This window comes from Gorilla gorilla, chromosome 13 (genome assembly GCF_029281585.2).
Source record: "Gorilla gorilla gorilla isolate KB3781 chromosome 13, NHGRI_mGorGor1-v2.1_pri, whole genome shotgun sequence".
Lineage (NCBI taxonomy): Eukaryota > Metazoa > Chordata > Mammalia > Primates > Hominidae > Gorilla > Gorilla gorilla.
The window spans coordinates 70,701,343-70,720,917 of NC_073237.2; the positions used below are offsets into that span (position 1 = coordinate 70,701,343).

Below are 19,575 nucleotides of genomic sequence, written 5' to 3' on the forward strand. Positions count from 1 at the left end.
CGTTTTTTTCTTTCTCTTTTTTTTTTTTTAGAAGAGGGTCAGGGAGCATCTGACGGACGTTTTTAAAGGAAGGGGACAGCTATTTGCATGGGACTGCATTTTAGTTGTGCTAAAAGTGATGAAAGTGGGTTTGCATTATTCTACCACCAACACCCAAACCACCTGCCCACGGAAACCCCCGCCGGAGACCGAAGTTTACCCAAATAGTGCTCGGCAAAGCGCTGCCATAAATTCAAAACTAACTCTGCCGGGCCCGCGGGGGTTGCGAGACAGGGACCGAACGTGAAACCCCGGGAGCCCCGCGTCTCTTGCCTCCGAAGGTTTTCCGTGATCAGTGTCCCCTTCTCTGCTGGAGTCGGAAGTGCCTGTCACCCGCGGATCTGCCCGACTCTCCCGGTCGGCCCTTCTTCTCTGCCCAGTTCGGACAGTCTCGAATTCCCCGTCGCAGCCCCGGCCGCCTGGGACTCCCTGGTCCCCAGCCCCCGCCCCACCCCCCGCCTCCACCACGTCCCCTCCCCGCGGTCCCAGCCTCTCCAGGCGCTGCTGGGCGCTGATTGGCGGCTGCGCTGACAGCAGGCGGGGCCTGGAAGTCGCGGCCAAGCCCGCCCTCGCGTATAAGCCCCTCTCAGCGCTCTCTCTCCATCTCTCCCCTCTCTTTCTCTCTCGCTGCTCCCTTCCTCCCTGTAACTGAACAGTGAAAATTCACATTGTGGATCCGCTAACAGGCACAGATGTCATGTGAAAACGCACATGCTCTGCCATCCACACCGCCTTTCTTTCTTTTCTTTCTGTTTCCTTTTTTCCCCCTTGCTCCTTCTCCCTCTTCTTTGTAACTAACAAAACCACCACCAACTCCTCCTCCTGCTGCTGCCCTTCCTCCTCCTCCTCAGTCCAAGTGATCACAAAAGAAATCTTCTGAGCCGGAGGCGGTGGCATTTTTTAAAAAGCAAGCACATTGGAGAGAAAGAAAAAGAAAAACAAAACCAAAACAAAACCCAGGCACCAGACAGCCAGAACATTTTTTTTTCACCCTTCCTGAAAACAAACAAACAAACAAACAATCATCAAAACAGTCACCACCAACATCAAAACTGTTAACATAGCGGCGGCGGCGGCAAACGTCACCCTGCAGCCACGGCGTCCGCCTAAAGGGATGGTTTTCTCGGCAGAGCAGCTCTTCGCCGACCACCTTCTTCACTCGTGCTGAGCGGGATTTTTGGGCTCTCCGGGGTTCGGGCTGGGAGCAGCTTCATGACTACGCGGAGCGGGAGAGCGGCCACACCATGCGAGGTAAGCGAGTCTGCGGGCACCGAGGCTCCCCGAGTCTGGCCAACTCCAGCCAGACGGGGAGATGGGGGAGGGGAGGGCACCCAGCAGAAAGGGAAAGAGGTTGCCCAGGCGCAGTTCCCCGAATTCGCTCTCGCAGGTGGGGCTGCAAATGGCCTGGGCGTAGAAAGTTGCGGGAAGGTGTTGATGTCTTTCGGGAGTTCTGGAGGGACGCGGGAGGGCGCTTTTTTGGAGAGGGGAGACAGGCTAGTTGGTTCTTACCAGTCCTTGAGTTGCACTGAATCTTTTTTGCTTGTCGCTCTCGGGTGCGGAAGCGGACGCGGGATGGAGAAAGCCGAAAGAGGGATGCCTCTGGACAGGAGCAGTTTGGAAGCGCCCGGCGCGCAGTGGTCGCCGGCCGGGTTTGGGCGCGCGGGGCGCACCGGCCGGGGGCAGGGTGGACACGCGCGGGCACACACTCGCCAGGTTACGAGGCCCACTAGCGTCCTGGCCAGCAGGCATGTCCCTTCGCTGGAGTAGCAAGCAGAAGAGCAGTGCTGCGAGGCTGGACGCGGCTGAGGAAACAGTTAGTTCTCCGGCACGCGGATGAGGAAACAGTTAGTTCTCCGGCGCGCGCCTTCGTGCCGGCGCTGCGCCCTGGCCAGGTCCTCGTGCCCGAGCCCGCGCGGCCCAGGGAATAGTGCGACCCCGGAAAAGTTGTAATGAGAAAGTTCTGGAGGCTTGGAAAGGCCACACTGCTCACAGTCGGAGAGTCATGGGCTCCGGCTCTTTTGTCAGATAAAGGGCCGGTAGTGGAAGGAGGTGCTGGTGCACCCTCGGGCCAGGACCCTCGCAGTCGCAGGCGGTGGCGGCGGCGGGACCCCAGGGCGAGCTGGGGTCTGCAGGGATGCGCGCCAGGGATGTAGCGTTACGCTTGCTCCGGCTGGACTCTGGGCCTCTCGAAGGGCTGGAGGGTGGGTTTCGGGGAGTCACTTGGTCTCCTCTCCTGCCTTGCCGGAGACCTCAGGTTTCCTTCGCGCTGTGCTCGGCCTTTCTTCACTCTTTTACTGAAGAGCCAGGCGGGTGTCCGCTTGACATGAGGATCTGTGCAAGCTCTGGGCACCCACCCCCACCCCCAGTCCCTCTTCCTGGCCACACCGCGGTTAATCGGGGGCTCTTCTCTATCCTTCGCACGTACCCCTGGGTCTTGACAACAGAAAGTTAGTAACGGCCAGCTCCAGACCTTCTTGCATCCCAGACCCGGAGAGAGGTGGTCTAGGCAGGGAGCACTTGGGAGAGTTGGGATGCAATCACTGGTCTCCTCCTTCCACTGAAAGTGATCCTCTCCCACCCAGTCCCCCTACGCCCCTAGAGGAGCACCCCAGGAGGCAGCGGGTCTCACTCCCACTCCCTCCCGCACCCGGTGAGCCCCGAGCCTGGACTCAAGGGTTTGCTGGCTGGACGCTGGGATGTGTCAGGAAAGGGAAGGAGAAGAAGGAACGGAGAGAGACTGTCCCTGGGGGAGGGGGTTGACTGTGGATAAGAAACAAGGACGTCCTGATGGGATGGTCTTGATTGGCCGGCTTGCTGGGAGTGGGGCACCCGTGTGTGTGCGCGCTGGCTCCAGCTGATTGTCCCGGTTGGGGGTTGGTTACACGCTCCACTGTCTTAAATTCTTTCAAGAAACTATACTTGGGCAATTGGAGAGTAGAGAACCTTGGCTTAGTAAGAGACGCCCGGTCTTTTGTTTTTCTTTTTCTAGCCCATCTCACCATCCCATCCATTCTTTCGGCTTCCCCCGTCCGAGTCCGGAGCTGCCAGTTCGTCCCTCCCCTTCTTCCCTTCTAACTTTCCCCCTGTGGCTGGGTTCATACTTTCTGAACGTCGGAAACTATGCGCCACCTCAGCTCGGACCCAGCACTAGGACCTAGGGCATAAAATCCGCTCACTCCTTACATCGTAGAAGGAGTGCGGCGCGGGGTGGGGATGGGTTGTAGCTTGATCTAGCCTCTCCTGAAGGAGCAGTTTGCAGATGACTGTCCTGGTTCGCCACGGCGGTCGCTTTCAGGACTCCAGAAGCTGGAAGGATTGAAAGCCAGGCGCTGGTCCTCATGCTCACCTTGAGAAAACCAGTTTAAGCCCACAGACCTATCAAAGAGGGCGCCAGCCTCGCCAGGCGCCCTAGGACCCCTTACAACTTCTAACTTGAGGCAGCTCTCAGGCGGCCTTAGGGGAATGCGCTGGAGAAAATGTAAGCTTAAAAGATGACCAGGTCGCTCTATCGCCATTCCTGGTTGCCCTTTCCTGACCCCTAGTGTCTTTCCTTACTGCCTCTTCATATTTTCCCCGGACAGTGCCCTACCACAGTATGAGAGGCTGTTCCGTAAGAATGGGATTGAGAAAAGGTCCAGGCTACTCTGACGTCTTGTGGAGTTGGGAGTTGAACTTGAGAGTGAACTTGAGAAGTGAAAGCGGGAAAAGAATCAGCTTTCGCTCGTGCAGGGCTACTAAGCACCCTTTGTTGGGAGAGGGGCCGTTTTTGACCTGGGCTTTACCGTGGGCCCACTGCATTTCCCTCATCCACACGCGCGCGCTTTCCATTCCCAGGTGGTCCTAGTTAGCGCCTGGGCTCCACAGTTTGCAGCTGACAACTGTCCTGAATCAGGGCGCTTTGCGCGACGGAAAGGTGATCTGGGATTCAGTGGTCTCCCTCGGGGCCAATCTGGCAAACCTATTCCCACCCCCTACTCCTCCCCTGCCTAGGGCATTTAAGAGACTATCCCCAGGGAAGCTACGGGGAAAGAAAGGGGTTAAGAGTCCCTGATCTTTGACGTCCTTGTCCTGCCCCACGGCTGAACTGAGTCCCGGACACAGCGCAGTTGCTTACTCTAGCCTGGGGCGGAGGAGGTTGTATTTGGTGGCGCACAAAGCCTTTCATCCTTTGTCTGTGAGAGGGTACCACAGAAGTTCTAGAGAGGCTTCTCCGTAGATTTCATTACTGAAAGGAATAACTTCTGAAGGCGGAAGGGAGGACCTTTAATTGGGCCCATCACTAGGTGAGAAAGAAGTGAGCCGAGGTGTGGGTTTCAGGGTTCCTTCTTGAAAGATCTGTGGGCTGTTTATTACACAGGGGCGCGGAAATGGTCGGATTTTTCAGTCCTGCCTCCACGGAAAACCCTGCTTCCAAAAACAGGGGCACAGATGTCGTTGCAATCAATAGGTGATTGTCGCTGGGGCGGATTAGAAATCTGGTTTTATGCTTGCTATAAACAAGGATTGGGCTGGGCTTTTTTAAAGTCTAGTTTTCCTCTATTATTTGCAGGTAGTTAATTTTTACCAAGTGCTAAACTTTAGAAAAGAGGCTTCTTGCTCTCGGAGGTATGGCAGCCCTTCAGAAGTATGGAGCTCTGAATGTCCTGCTGGCAGGGCCTTTAGATTACCTAAACAAGTTCTCTCTCTTAATTTCCTCCACAAGTTCCAATTAAATATTTCTAACCAACATTCCACCTCCCGCAATTAAAAAAAAACATTGCTGGAAGGACATCTCTGTTAGTAGTCCATTAATAATTGCTCATTAAGTAATCATCAGTAAGCTGTCTTCATTCCAAGAAATGTAATTATTCAAACAGTTTAAAAAGAAATCCTAAAGCTGTATTTCAACTATTGTTGAAATAATATATAGCCATAAGAATAAAAATATTTTCTTAAATAGTTACATCTAGCGACTCTCTCCTCCTTCCTCCCCCCAGCATCATGGGTGAGTTTGTAACAAGTATTATGACACAGAAGTGCTTGACATACTGGACTTCTGGGATAGGTATTAGTACCACCAAGGCTTTTACTTTTCTATATTTTCTAACAATCACGAATTGGGAAACCAGGAGGAAAATGTAGATGAAGAAATTTTGAACAGCAAACTTTATAAACCTGAGGGACACAAGATTAGAACTCCTTTCTTGGCATTTACTTAAAACTTACTAATCTTTGGATTTTCCATCAACCACAATATAGCTTTTGCTCATTAGAGAATCCCTAAGAGATGAGTTTTTGCATCATTATTAAAGTGGTTTATGTGATCATTTAATATAAATAAAAACATTATTTTATACTCTTAACCAAATATGAATGTTAACATTTACTTATTTTGGCAGCAATTTGATAATACTAAACTATGATCAGCCATAAAAACAACTATTCAGGAGTGTATTTGCATAGATTATATTTTAAATTTAAGTGTTTCCAAGCCATGAAACCTAATTTTACAGGAACAATAATTTTACTACACCAAATTACAAAGTTTTTGGGTTGGTCTTCATGAAAATGACATTTAAATCTCATAATAATACCTACTTTTTTCCCCCAAAAGTAGCGTATACACAGTTGTCAACAGGGATTTAATACTATTTGATACAAAAAGCTTTTCTACATAAAAAGATAAGTACATTGCTTTTTCAGCTATGACATCACCCTTTATAAACCTGTATTCACCTTTTAGAAATACAAGATGGCCTATATGGTTTTTAGACCTCTCATTACAATAGTTCTAAGATATAAAAGTATAAATCACAGCGTATTACTAGATTATTCCATTGCAATGAATAATACACCTCTAATTTAAAGTACATATTAAAGCATTCAATTAATAGTTTAATATTAAAACTTTAAAAATTATTAGTTAAAAATTATATATGCATGGGTCTGCTGGGATTCTGCAAATTTGTATATAAAGTGAGGCTTAAAATCATGAACAATAATATCAATGCCACTGTGCATTGGTGAAATTTAAGCCTTACGAGTAAACATATTAGGAAATAAGAATTAATTCCAAAGTGAAGACTGTCGAATTCTGGCCAAATTGAAACACATCAAAGGTTCATAAGCACATACATTGTGAGTGCAAAAGTTATTAGTGATTGAGGTGACATTTTAATAATATGAGGATAATTTCTTAAGACTAAACTATTTCTGTATTTATTCTACAAAGACAAAAAAAGTAAAGGCTTTATTTATACTGGCATTCATTTAATTAACATTAACAAAACATTTATTGTGATGTTAAAATATATAGAAAAGTAAATATTAGAAATGGAAATTGTGCTTAATAATTAATGTATGTTTTTTATTCTAGATGTAGTTCTGTTATTCTATCTATTCTTATCTGAAGGATAGAAATCAAGCTGACTAATGAAATAAGTCTTTTGTGATATAATGAATGATGACCTTTGATGAAATAAGCACTCTAAACAAAAAGTATTATTCCTGTAATTTTGTAATCATCTTCCAATTACAGCTTTTTGCAAATATTTATCTTACTTTGAATAGAATCTCTGACTTAACAGAATCCCCAGCAGATAATAGCAGTCTTTGGAGGCGTCTGTTGATACACACTGATACGCAATATGTATATGTATGTGCCTATAACCACCCACTCAGACAAGAAGAATGAATATTTGAGAGAGAAAATCATTCTTATCTTTGCTTTCACAATCCAGACTTCCAAACTCAAACATATTTAGAGAAACAGAGCAACTTTCCAGAGCATTCAAAGGGAAGATATGAATACACGTGGTACTAGAGTCGCATAAAAAAGAAACTGTTAATAACATCTATTTATAAATAATCTACACAAAACTCCATTATACTACCTAATGATAATTAGAGGGAAAGGGAATCAAAGAATTCAGGACTGCCAAGTAAATAAAATATTCCCTCTCAAATTAAGCAACAAATTCATAGATAACAAGGTTTATGCCATGAATTTGAAGGATGTCTCCTTTGTAGCGCAAGACAAAGGAAGCATAGAGGAATAAATATTGATTGAACTAATCATCTGATGAATAGAAATGAGATTTACCAGTGCACCAATATAATAGGCTATGTTAACTAGTTCTTTCATAGCGCATATGCTGCCCTTTCAACCCCTGACCCCATCCATTCAATTCTTAATGAGGGAAACCACAGGTGTTATAACGGCATTTATAGTGAATCAAGCTACATATAATAACCATGTGGTTAACTAATGGCACTGGGGGTAGATTCTTATGAAAGGAAATATTGTGATCATAATGTGACAAAATTATTGTATATTTCAAACCACTTAGAATTTTGGCTTGCTCAGGTAACCTCTAAAATATATCTATGTGGCCATTAATACCTCAAGTCCCAGATTTGGTGGCTCTGTAATAAGTGCAAATTTATTAGTGCATATCTGAGGAGCAAGAATTATTCAATATATATTCTACCCACCATTGTTGTATATCTTGCATAATAAGCATTTAAAACATTAAAAAATAACACTTAGAAGGTACAGTATTTTATACTCAATATGTCATGCATGCTGCTTGGTTAGTAGTTATTTTATAAATATTGTAAATAGATTACAACTTTATAGTAATAATTAAATGATACATTTTGTGTTAAATTTACATTAGAACATTCTTGAAATAGGCATGTTTTTACAAAAGCCAAAACGAATATCTTGCCTTCGCCAAAATATAAGGCTAAAATCTTACTCAAAAATATGCTCTTATAAAAGAACAAAAGTAATTTGCTTTGACTTAAGCATGTTCACCTCTGGGTAGTAAATATTTTATTAACTGGCTGGGTATGCTGACATTAAAATTACTAAAATGGGTATTTACTAATGTCATTTTTGTGTGATTAGTTATGATATCATGTGGTCCTGGCTAATTTAAAGGAATCACGGACATCAGTAAAGAAAGATCAAATTAATCTGGTTGTTTACTAAATTATGCTTTTCTTACTACCCTACGTATTACTTTGTGCTCATATAAACCAAATATCTTGGCACTGTGGAGTATATGAAAAACTGGGGATGCTTAAAGAAAACTGTTACATAGTTTACCTTATAGTAAAGCTTTTTTCAATAAATAATTGCAATAAATTAATTTTAAATGTGTATTTAAAAAATTCTCACTCAACTGCCCAATATAGAATTCTTCTTTTAAAGACTGCTACACCATTAACTAAATTTCACTAGATTATGTTGTAATCATGTGACAACCAGAGATATACAATATTTTAGGACTGAATTAGATGTACAAATGGTATTCTGAATTTAAGCACAAAATTATCCTTAAAAAAGAAACAGCAAGAGCTTTTTAAAAAGGCCTTGGCATTTATAACCAGAACTTGGCATGAAATAAATGAGTATTATTAGCTGCAAAAAATGCAGATTTATTTAATTTTAATTTTCTGACCAGCTTTATTTTGTTTTGTTTTGTTTTAATATTTTCAAATACAAATGTCTCTCCTTATCTGAAACCAGCTAAGCTTGATTCTCATCTGTTCTGAAAACTTTGTCAAACTCATTGATCAACTCATTTTTAGGAGCCCAAATTAAGATATACTCTCAAGTACAAGAATGATACCATCTTCCCCAAAATATTTCAGTTTTAATTTTAAAAAGAATAAGCTCAAAGATGATGTCATCTTTTACAGCCATATATATAAAAAGAAATGTACATGACTCACATATTTGTTTATTAAAGATTTATTGAATACATCCACCCAAAGTAAGGTACAGGGCTGAACCCCAGGGATGCTCAGGTTGATAAAGCACAGTCAGTAGTCGAAGCTAGGATCAAAGAGAAAGCAGAATGGAACATGGCAAGGGCGCTACCAGAAAGTCGGACTAGCTCTCAAAGGGGAAGTGATGTTTGAGATGGGCCTGTAAAGATAAGTAGAACTCCCTCTTTGGGTTAATTTGTTCATCATAAATGAGGTCCATTAAATTACTGTTACTTGTACTCCTCAGTTGCCTTATATAGTTGGTGTTATGTGAAATTGAGTTTATAGTAGAACTATTCCGAAAAGAACATAACCTGATGTAGCACAAATAATAGTATTGCTCTCAAAACTTTTAGTAGTAAAGTTGTTCTCAAGTGACAACTGAAAACAAAATCCTTTAAGGCAATTTTTAAAATTACAAAAAGAAAGTATATTGAAGGTGAGACGAGTAAGACGAGTATCAGTGTAAGGAAGAGGGTACAGCTTGTTTTAAAAAAAAAGTATCACCAAGAAAAAGAAAACGTAAAAATACTTTATAATATCCATATACATTTGTTTTTATAAGGAAAATTCTTATTTATTTTTTAAAAAAGGAAATGACTGATGTATACTGAGTTTCATTTTCTTTAATACTATTATCTGAAAGTAGCGATATCTGCTCTAGAGAGTACCTTAGATTACTAGATATCAAGTAGAACAAAACCCATTGAAGTAATAGAGTATGTAGGCCGTATCTGAGGGCCACAATGATGTTCTTCAAATTCTTCCATTCCACATACTTGGATATAATACTGTACTCTGAAGATTAAGTTATAAAATCAACACTTGCTGACTTTTGAGCTATTCTCTTTCTTCAGCATATTTAAAGAAGGAAAATTCTGGAGACTCTTAGTAATAAAAACCTGAGTGTGAGAGGCAAATATTAGCTGGTTCCATCCCAGCACTGTGAGTGAGTTGCTGATCAGGCTGAAAAAAGTGTCCAGTACAGTCCTCAGTTAAAGCTCAGTCATTTTGAAAGGATAGTTTGTCATTCTGGTCTTACACATTAGCTCTTGTGAACTTAGTTAACATGGGTCCTCATACTAATGTCTGATCTACTCTTAAACACTGGTAAGATCAAATTTCTCAGACCACAAAGCTGAAAAACAGACTCTGAGCTGGGATAAACTCACATAAGCAAATGCTTCCATTTGAAACTTGCAGGCAGCCAAACTGTCACTCTTGGCCATAACCCTCTGCATTAGCATGAATCTCATCTTCAAATTTCCACATAGTGGGCAGGACCACAGAGTCATACCTTTTAAGTCCTGAAACACAAATAATTGTTTTAAATGCTGAATATTAACTACAATATATTAGACTAAGGAATTGTGCCCTTCGGTTGTAACAATATCCAGATAACATAGTGGCTATGGTAATTCCAGATTTTTTCTTGGAAATAGAAGAATTCGAGAAGTGCATGAATGATTTCATTTCTTGAGGTTTTTCCTAAAAGATGAAGGCTTGGAAGGCTCCTGTAACTTTTACTAGCCTTGATTAAACAGCTATTTAATAAGACAACCAGTTTTCTGGACACTCATTCACCCACACCTTATTGCGATTTGTCTCTGGTGTTCCTAGGTTATGTGACAATGGACACATACAACCACTTCATGTTATGCCTGGGCCAGTGTACTATTCTGGTTGGTGAATGGAGGCTAAACCATTGGAGAACAGTCGTTTTACTTGAAGTGTTAACATATAACTTGAGTCTAGTGTTTTTACTCTAGCTTTTATGTAAATACGCGTCATACTTAGTAAACAGTAAACCGCTATTTTGGTTTTTCCATTAAAAAGCAATTTAAAGACAATCTTATTAAATAGGATCAAAATGTGTTGTTGCCGGTAATTTGCTCTGAGAACATGAAATGCAGACATACTATTGTTATTTGCCTACTGTAATGAAAATAAGTGAAACCAGTTGTATTTGACAGGCTACATTTAAAAAGTTTCATTTCACCTCTCCAAGGAAAGGATCACATAGTGCTTCATATGAGTTTGTAATTCTGCATTAGTATGAAAACTCATATTCTAAGTTTCCAAAGTAAAAATTTTATCATATAGCTTGAACCAGAATAAACACTCAAATCATATTTAACCATCCAGCAGCTGTTGACTTCCAGAATCCAGAACTAAACAAGAACACACAAGTTTCAAGAACTTAGACATACTGAGTTTCTAATGAATAACTGGCTTTCATTATCATTGCCAGGACAAATAATAAAATTATTACACAAAACATTTCCTGTTAACTTGTATATAAATTGTGCCTGGCATATGTAAAGGAATTAAAGACTTTTAAAGAAAGGAGAAGAAACCTTGTTCCAAATTTCCACAGTTGTTGAGTATGAGCAAATGCCACACAGTCTGGTAGAATAGAGGAACATTTGTTCAGGAAAAACACATCATATCGTTAAGGTACATGCTTCTTGGCAATACTTTATTTTTTACAAAAATAAAATATTTTAAATAAATTATTTAGAATTTTTTCAGATCTCAACTTATTAACCTGTTTGCTCTAAAATTAAATTTAAAACAAACAGTTCAATATGCTGAGTTTTTTCCCCCACTTAAATGCTGACTACTTTTAATAAGCTTAATTCTAAGCACTTTTATCCTTGCATATATACTTTCATTCTTGTGATTTCAAAAAAAAGTTAAGTGCCAAAGGAAAAGAGCTTTTGGAGTAAATTATCCCGAGGACAATCAGAAATATCAATAATGAGAATCCTAGTCAGACAGCATTAATACCCTTCCAGTTGTGTTTTTGCTTTGCTTACTAATATAACCAAAGATAAGTTCTGGCTGCCACTTATGTCAGAATAAATTAAAATTTACGTGATTGGTTTTAGAAAGTGTTCTTTTGCAATAAAATAAACTGATTTGGAATTTTTTGCACCAAAATTATACTGTATCCTTATGTTCATTAATGATTTTTGAAAGGTTGTCTAACATGGTTGATTTGTGTATTGATTAAGAGTAAAAGCCATACTTTTTGAAACTAAAATAATGCTTTAAAAGTAAAGGGAACTATCTGACAGAGTTGTAGGTGACACCTTCTATAGTGAAGAAGGTGTAAATGTAACTCAGCGAATCTTAAATATTGAGCACTTATGATGTCTAAGAAGCAATACCCTCCAAGATAACAGTCTCAAGCACAGCAAAACTACATTTCTTATAAAAGTCTTAAGGAATTCCTTAGATAATATTTGTTCCATTTGAATTTCTCAAATGTCCAATATTGATTATGTCTCATTTTCTTAAATGAGAAAAATCGATGACTTGGTCATAATTATTTGTTAAAAGAGACTAATATCAACATTTGACTGGAAACAAGGGTTCCTGCCTGAATCCAGTTCTATTTTTATTAATCTATGCTCTCTCTCTCTCCCTCTGGCCATACTATTTTTTGCCACCCCTGTATTCGTAGTAGATATCCCTAATCAACTATGGCATTAATACTTGCTAAGTCTGAATGCAACCTCCGCTACCGTTTGGCCAGCATTGGCCCTTAAGATAAAACTTGTTACCACAACTCTCACCAGTGTTTTGACCACATGAAGAATAGAGAATAATACAGTAAAACTATTATTTAATCACAGGATCCCCTTGGGTAAACCATAGCTCTCCACAGCTTTCACTCCCAAAATAATGATAATGGCATTTACCAATCTCAGGAAAAACTAAAATAAAATAAGTATTATGGAAAAATCTATAGATTATGAACTAGATCTGTCTAGTCAAAATAATAATAAATTCAAAGTATAAGTAGTAAATTTTTTATCTTTCCATAATTATTCCCTGGACAGTTCCAAATATTTAATTTTATAAACAAATAGATCTCCTTTTATATATATTTCAAAATTTTGAAAAAATTGCATATTTATAGATTTTTTTCCTCACTAAGAATCTGTATCCACTTTAAGGCAGCAATTTTATCAGAAATAGCTATGAAGACAATAAAAAATTTCTCTTCATTCAATAGCCAACATGCATTTTTAGTTTGTGATGTGAATGCACTCATTTGACCCTCAGCTTGTCAATTCTTTCCTCTAGTTTTTATGCCTGTTAAGAGGCGGGTTCTCTATCTTCAGCTATAAGCATTTCAATGAAAAAACTGTGTTAATAGCCGAGCATACCACCATTTATCCATCTGAGTTTAATTAATTTTGTCTGATTGACTGAGACTGGAACTCTCATCAACACACTATTTAAATCAAAGGCCTATTATCATCCTTCTATGTTGTGTACAAGCATAAGATGTTTTCTTAAGGAAAGAACCTTGACAACATTAAGAAGGTGCCATGTCTAATCATGCCGAGCATTATAAAGAAAAAAAAATTACATTTGACATTAATTCTAAAGAAATGCAGAGTTCTGCTCCTCCTTAACAATATTGCAATTTAATTTGTTTTGCATTTTGGCTGAAACATAATATTCCTTACATCAAGCTATCATTTATGCAGTTGATTTTTATGCTTTCAAATGAAGTTAATTTGCAATTCTTTAAAAGCACAGTTATTAGTCTACTGTTAGTGATTTTTCAGGCCTCTTTAATGTAAACTGTACTATAAAAAACATAGCTTGAAATACCAACCCTACTCTGTCATTTATTCTGCAGGACTTCAATTGATCGTATTATAGAATGGTCCTGACACCCACAACTTGACTAAATTTGACCACAGATGCTATTAGAAAGAAAATGAGCCACAATGGGTTTCTTCCTCTTATATTTAGTATCTACTGTGTTTAACAATATCAGGTTGGAAAAGATTGTACATTTATCTCAGGTGATCCTCTTTGTTTTACAGCATGTAAAATATCTTCTTTGCTTGCTCCATTTTAGATATAGTGGTATGTTTCTTCATATTCACTAATCCTGTCAGTCTGTTCTGCAGCTGCTCTTAAGGAAAATTCTGAAAATATTTAAGAGAGGAACTATGTAAACCTGAGAGGAGCTGACAGATGCAGTTTCATCTCTACAAAATGTAATAGCAGTTAAAATTTATAATAATCTCTTGCCTGTGTTTCGTACTCTATAGCTCTCAATAAGCTTATGTAGCCACTGTCTCAATGACACACCCAACAATCTTGTGAGCTACGCAGGACAGGTATGAATAGGAATGTGTCCAGAGTACCCAGATCAAAGAAAACTCTAAAATATAAAAGAGTGCTTTTTAAAGTTTTAAAATGCAGTTTCCACACTTCGAAAAATTGTACCAAATCAAAAATATAAATATTTGATTTATAAAAGGAGGAAATATAAGTGGTTAATAAACATTTGAAAAAAAGAGCTCAACTTCACTTATTAAAGAATGCAAACAGAATGAGTAGCATCTTCACCTGTCAAATAATAGCAGTTGTGATGACACCCTCATATTCTGTAGCAGGAATTTATAGTGATACAGTCTTTTAACTTAAACCCTTAAAAATATCATACTCTTTAGCCCAGTAATTCACCTTCTGGGATCTTTCCAAAGAACTAAGCTAAAGTACAAAAAAGACTTTATACCTAAAGACCTGTGCCTAAAAACGTATTGCAGCCTCACAGTGATGTTTAGGGAAACCTTAGTTGTAATGCTCTTTACCACATACTTTCATGTAATATGTATTCACTGTGTATACTATTATATACTCATGATGTATTCAATATACTTCACTGGCATTAAATCTCTACATGTACTTAATCATTTATTTTAGGTACTGGGGATAAAATGGTGAGCAAAAAAGACATCATCCTGACCTCACTAAACATAAAGACTAACAAAAAATAAGTAAAATGCAAAATTGTATGTATTATATGATTTAAATTAAATAAAAATCCATAAAAGAGCAATTGAAGAAAACATAAAACTGTTAGAAATCACCCCTTGATATTAACATCTTAGAAACTATTTTCTTCTTCTTTTTTTTTCTCTCCTTTCAACTTTTCCCACACAGTCTCTGTAGATTAGTTGTAAGTGTCAAAGTGTGGGAGGCGCAGTGACCCAGGCCTGTGGTCCTGGCACATAAGGTGGCTAGGGCAGGAGTTCAAGACCAGCCTGGGCAACATAGCAAGCCCTCATCTATATAGCAAAAGAAAAGGAAAAAAAAAAGTGTCAAGGTGAATGAATGTTCAATTACTCTGGCATAGTAATAAGGCTGTGCTTTATCTTTCACTCATTGTGTTTTAGCTCATCCATTTGCCTGAGGTCATCTAGTATGATAATAAGGTTAAAGTTGAAAGTTTAATGGCTCTTTTATAAAATTAACTGATTTGATATTGCACAACTACTCTTTCCTTCATCATCCAACATTTATCAATGATCTATTATGCACCAGACACTATCTTAAGGTTGGAAGATACACAGGTGAATAGGATTCCATCCCATACTCTCAAGACCTTAGAGTCTGGTCTTTTTGAGAATTGTGTATTACAGTTCACAATAGGTACTAGAAATAGTAATAATAAAAGTGATAACAGTAATAAGAAGAAAAAGGAATTTAAAAAAACTTTTTCCATCATTGAGGAAAGAAGAATTCTGCCTTAGTAAATTCTTTAACAGTGGATTAATACTGTGCTTTTTGTCTCTAAAGGCTCCTAATTGGGGAAATTTATTTTAAATGTTAGAGGAAAAATCAGTATACTCATATAGAAAAATTAGTCAGCTAGTCTTCAATTTGTCTCCATTAAACTAGCTTGTATCTATCCCCTGACAAAGCTGCAAGACTGCAATTCCTAAGGATGTTAAAGAATATCGACACAGACATACCAGTTCTCAAAATATAAGATGAATGATGAATTGATTCCCATTGGTGGAGTTGTGGGAATGCTTTAAATATTCCTACACTCTGTGGTAAATGAAGAATCTCAATTTGCTCATGAGACTGTTATAAACTCATTGGTATTTAATAGGGAAGAATTCATTATGATGTTCACTGCTAAAGTAGTCTTCATATATTAGTACTAACATCCCTAATACAGTGATTCAAAACAGGCAGTGATTTTGCCCTGCAGGAGATAAATGACAATATCTAGAAAAATGTGGAGTTGTCACAACTGAGAAGATGCTACAAACATCCCATAGGTAGAGGTCAGGAATGCTGTTAAACATCCTGCAATATACAGGACAGCCCACAAGGCAAAGAACTATCCTGTCCAAAATGCCCATAATGCTGAGATTGAGAAATGTTGCCCTAGGACTATATGAAGGTTTTCCTAATAGAATCACTTTAGGATCCTCAGTTTTTTTGTGCATTCTCTGAGAAAGCTACTTCCTCTTTTCTGCCTCCCCCTTTACAATAATCTCACTTCCACTCCACAAAGAAAGATTGAACTCTCTCACTCATTTCAAATATTATTATGTGCATGGTTCCCAACACGGAAAACTTCCATTGCAGTAAAAAACAGACAATTTGAAATATTGATTTTGATGCTGAGAAAATGATCGATTTTAATGAATGATCAAAATCGTCTTTTGCAAGTCAGGTAGTTTCCTTTACTTTCAATGAAATTGAAGGAAGATGTATTCAAATTATCAGTTATTGGTCATTAAAATAGTTTTTGATAATAGAATGCTATGTGATTTGAGGCATATATCTCAGAATGAGTTTAAAGAAGTGAGTTCAATTGCTATGGCAAAATTAGTTCCACTTTCCTCTGCATATTTTTGTGAATAAGTTTTTCAACACTTGTATTCCTAAAAACAAAAATATAAATAGAATCGATGTGAAACCCCATTACATCCTAGTAGTAAATAATAGTCAAGCAAAAGTACCAGAATTAAGTGAAAGAAAAAAACCTCGCTCTGGTCCATTAACAGATAATTTTTCTTTTAATATTTATTCTTATATTTAGTATTAGGTTGATGGAAAAGTTATTGCAGTTTTTGCCATTACGTCAGCAAAAACCGCAATAACTTTTGCACCAACCTAATAAATATAACATTTGTAACATATTTGTGTGATTTTTATCAATTGTGTTCTAGTGATAATGATAATAATTCAATCTAGAAGGAATTTTAACTCAGAACCTGTGTTCACAGAGAAAAAAAAGGTTAAGTCTAAAATGTATACTTTTATTTTTGGAGAGTGGTATAACCTAGTAACTAATAAAAGACTTTCAAACATGAGAATTTAGACATTAGAATAAAATCATGTGCAGGAAGTGAAAGTATGAATTCAAGGAGAAAAGTAGATATTGTAAAATTTCTGTAAAAGAGTTTATACATTTTCTTTTCAAATGTATGATATGCTATTAAAACATTTTGAGATTTAGATTCCATTGGTATATTTAAATAGAAACTCATTAGTTCTATTTTAATATATAAAATCTAAAATGCTTCAAAAATTACATCCTTTGCAGTGTTATTGTATGTACTATGTAATCTACTTTTACAATAGTTCTGAAATGAAAAAGAATGCCGTAGGGTCCACAATTTCTATTCCACAGTGTTCAGCCATGGTTTTTCAGGTCCGTATTAACATGGTATCCTTATTGCTTAGAAACTGCATTAGTCAAGTACTTGGGCAACAACTATTGCAAACTCTTTGAAGAACCCAGAATGATAATTCATTCTTCGTTAACTTTTCTTAGATGACCAGGCACAATCATATCTGAGAAGCTTTGGACAACAGCTACTGCTTATTTCACTCAAGTTTTTGAAAGTGCTAGTTTTCTGCAGAAATTGTGAATAACTACCAACCTCAGAATCAGCAACCCTGAAATCCAAACAGTATCCTCCTCAAAGAGACACTTCAGTACATTCCACTAGACCACATATCTGCAAACTTTTATGTAAAGCCCCAAATAGTAAATATTTTAGACTTTGTGGCCCATGTGGTTTCTGTTGCTCTGACATTGTAGCATAAAATGTCAGAGTAGCACAAATATAGCCACAGTCAATGTGTAAATGAACAATCATGGCAATGTTCCAATAAAACTTTATTTACAAAAACAGGTGGCAGGCTAAACTGGAGTGGGCAGTAGTTTGCTGACAGCAACACTTGACCGTCAAGTCCGTAAAGACAGGATATATGTCTTCTTGAACTTAGTATTCCCATCACCTAGCACAAAACCTGAAACTCAATAAATGTTGAATAAATGAGTAGAAGTATTTAAGCCTTAAGAGGATAACAATACACTTAAAATATGCTAAATGATATTTATATAATATATATTTAATAATATATATAATTATATATATGTAAAATGAATGATAGAGGAGAATAAGACAATTGTAAACCTCATCGAACGTAGATATTGGCCAAGGAGCCCTATTTCTAGAAGTACTAGGCAGCTTGACCACAGTTACTAGAATGAAGCTATAGTATTGAATTATTTCAATATAATTTTGTATATAATTCAATACAGTTATTTCAATATACCATTGACTAATAATTATGCAACATAATATTGAATAATTAATTAACCCTCAAGTATAACTTCTGAACCCCTTGAGGTCAGACAGCTTTGAATCCTCAACTTCAACTCTATATCTTCTCCATAGTAGGTCATTGAAAATTCAAATTAATTATGAATGAGGAAAGGTAAATCAAAACCTGGCCAATTAATAAATCAACAAATATCTGGTGTATCTAGTGTGCTGTAAGCATTACATAGTTGTTGAAAAAGATCCAATGAAGAAAGTGTATTTATTCAATAAACTAACACCATTATAGCACTTACGTGTCATGTTTGCATCTAATTTCTAACAAATATTAACTCAGTTACTCCTCAGAGCAAATTTCTGATTAAGCAGTGTTTATTATTAGGTCCATTTGATAGATGAAGAGGCTAAGGTACAGGAAGGTTAAGTAACTTGTCCAAAGTCACACATCTAGTAAATGGCAAAACTGGAATTCAGACCCAGGCACTCTATCTCCTGAGTCTGTGCGATGTTTCCTCACATACCATCTCACTGAATATTATTATACCCATTGTGTTTTTTACATAGCTGTGGAAGGTTGATTTGTTCTTTCAGGGGAGTGTTTTATGAAGGAGCTCACCCCTTTTTCAATGGGAGCTAATTAATATTTTATTTTCTCATACTTTACACATAACTTTTGAAGATTCTTCCAAGAATCTAAAGTAGCTGAGTCTTTCCTTTCCCTCCCAAGAAAAAATATGCTTTCTATTAGAAAAACTCAAAATTCTCAAAACCCACCATTCCAAAATGCTGTCACTTTTCTTGCAAAGTGAACCTATAATGTTTCAAAATGACAGATGCAAATTGTTAAGTAAGAGTACAACACACTATGGCATTCCCAAATGACACCTGTAACCAGTAAAAGCTGGATGAGTTAAAAAGATCAATATCCCAGTGATTAGGAAGAACTCTGTGAGAAGTCACTTGAGCCAAGCTTTCAAATTGTGTAGAATTTTATTGCCGAAGAATCACAGAGAAACTTTTCAGGTGAAAGGGCAGAGGGAACAAAATCTTGGCAGCAAAAATCATGTGTGTGCACCACCCCAAATGAAAGAAACAAAGCATAAAAGAGAGAACTAACATTGACTCTACTCTATGTGTCAGATGCTGTGTTTGGTCCTTGACCTCCTAGGGAGGCTAGTTACAATCCCAGGCATGGAAGTAAAGCAGTCCAGGTACCAGTGCCACCTCTACTGCTTACGGTGCTACTTAATTTCTCTAAGCCTCAATTTTTTTGTAAAGTGAAGATAGATAATACCGTCATCGTAGGCTCATTGTAAGAGTTAAATCAAATTAGATAACATCATAACATGCTTAGCATTGCACCTGATAT

At 38.2% G+C, this 19,575-nt stretch overlaps 1 protein-coding gene across 1 annotated transcript in view; it reads left to right on the top strand.

Annotated features, from left to right (window-relative positions):
• Positions 1-512: 512 nt before the first annotated feature.
• The window catches only part of RORB (RAR related orphan receptor B), a 194,050-nt gene continuing 174,987 nt past the window's right edge, over positions 513-19,575 (top strand). The window contains exon 1 of the mRNA XM_004048134.5: positions 513-1,290. Coding sequence (XP_004048182.3) covers positions 1,284-1,290 — 7 coding nt within the window. The 5' untranslated portion in view covers positions 513-1,283. The remainder of the gene's footprint in view (positions 1,291-19,575) is intronic.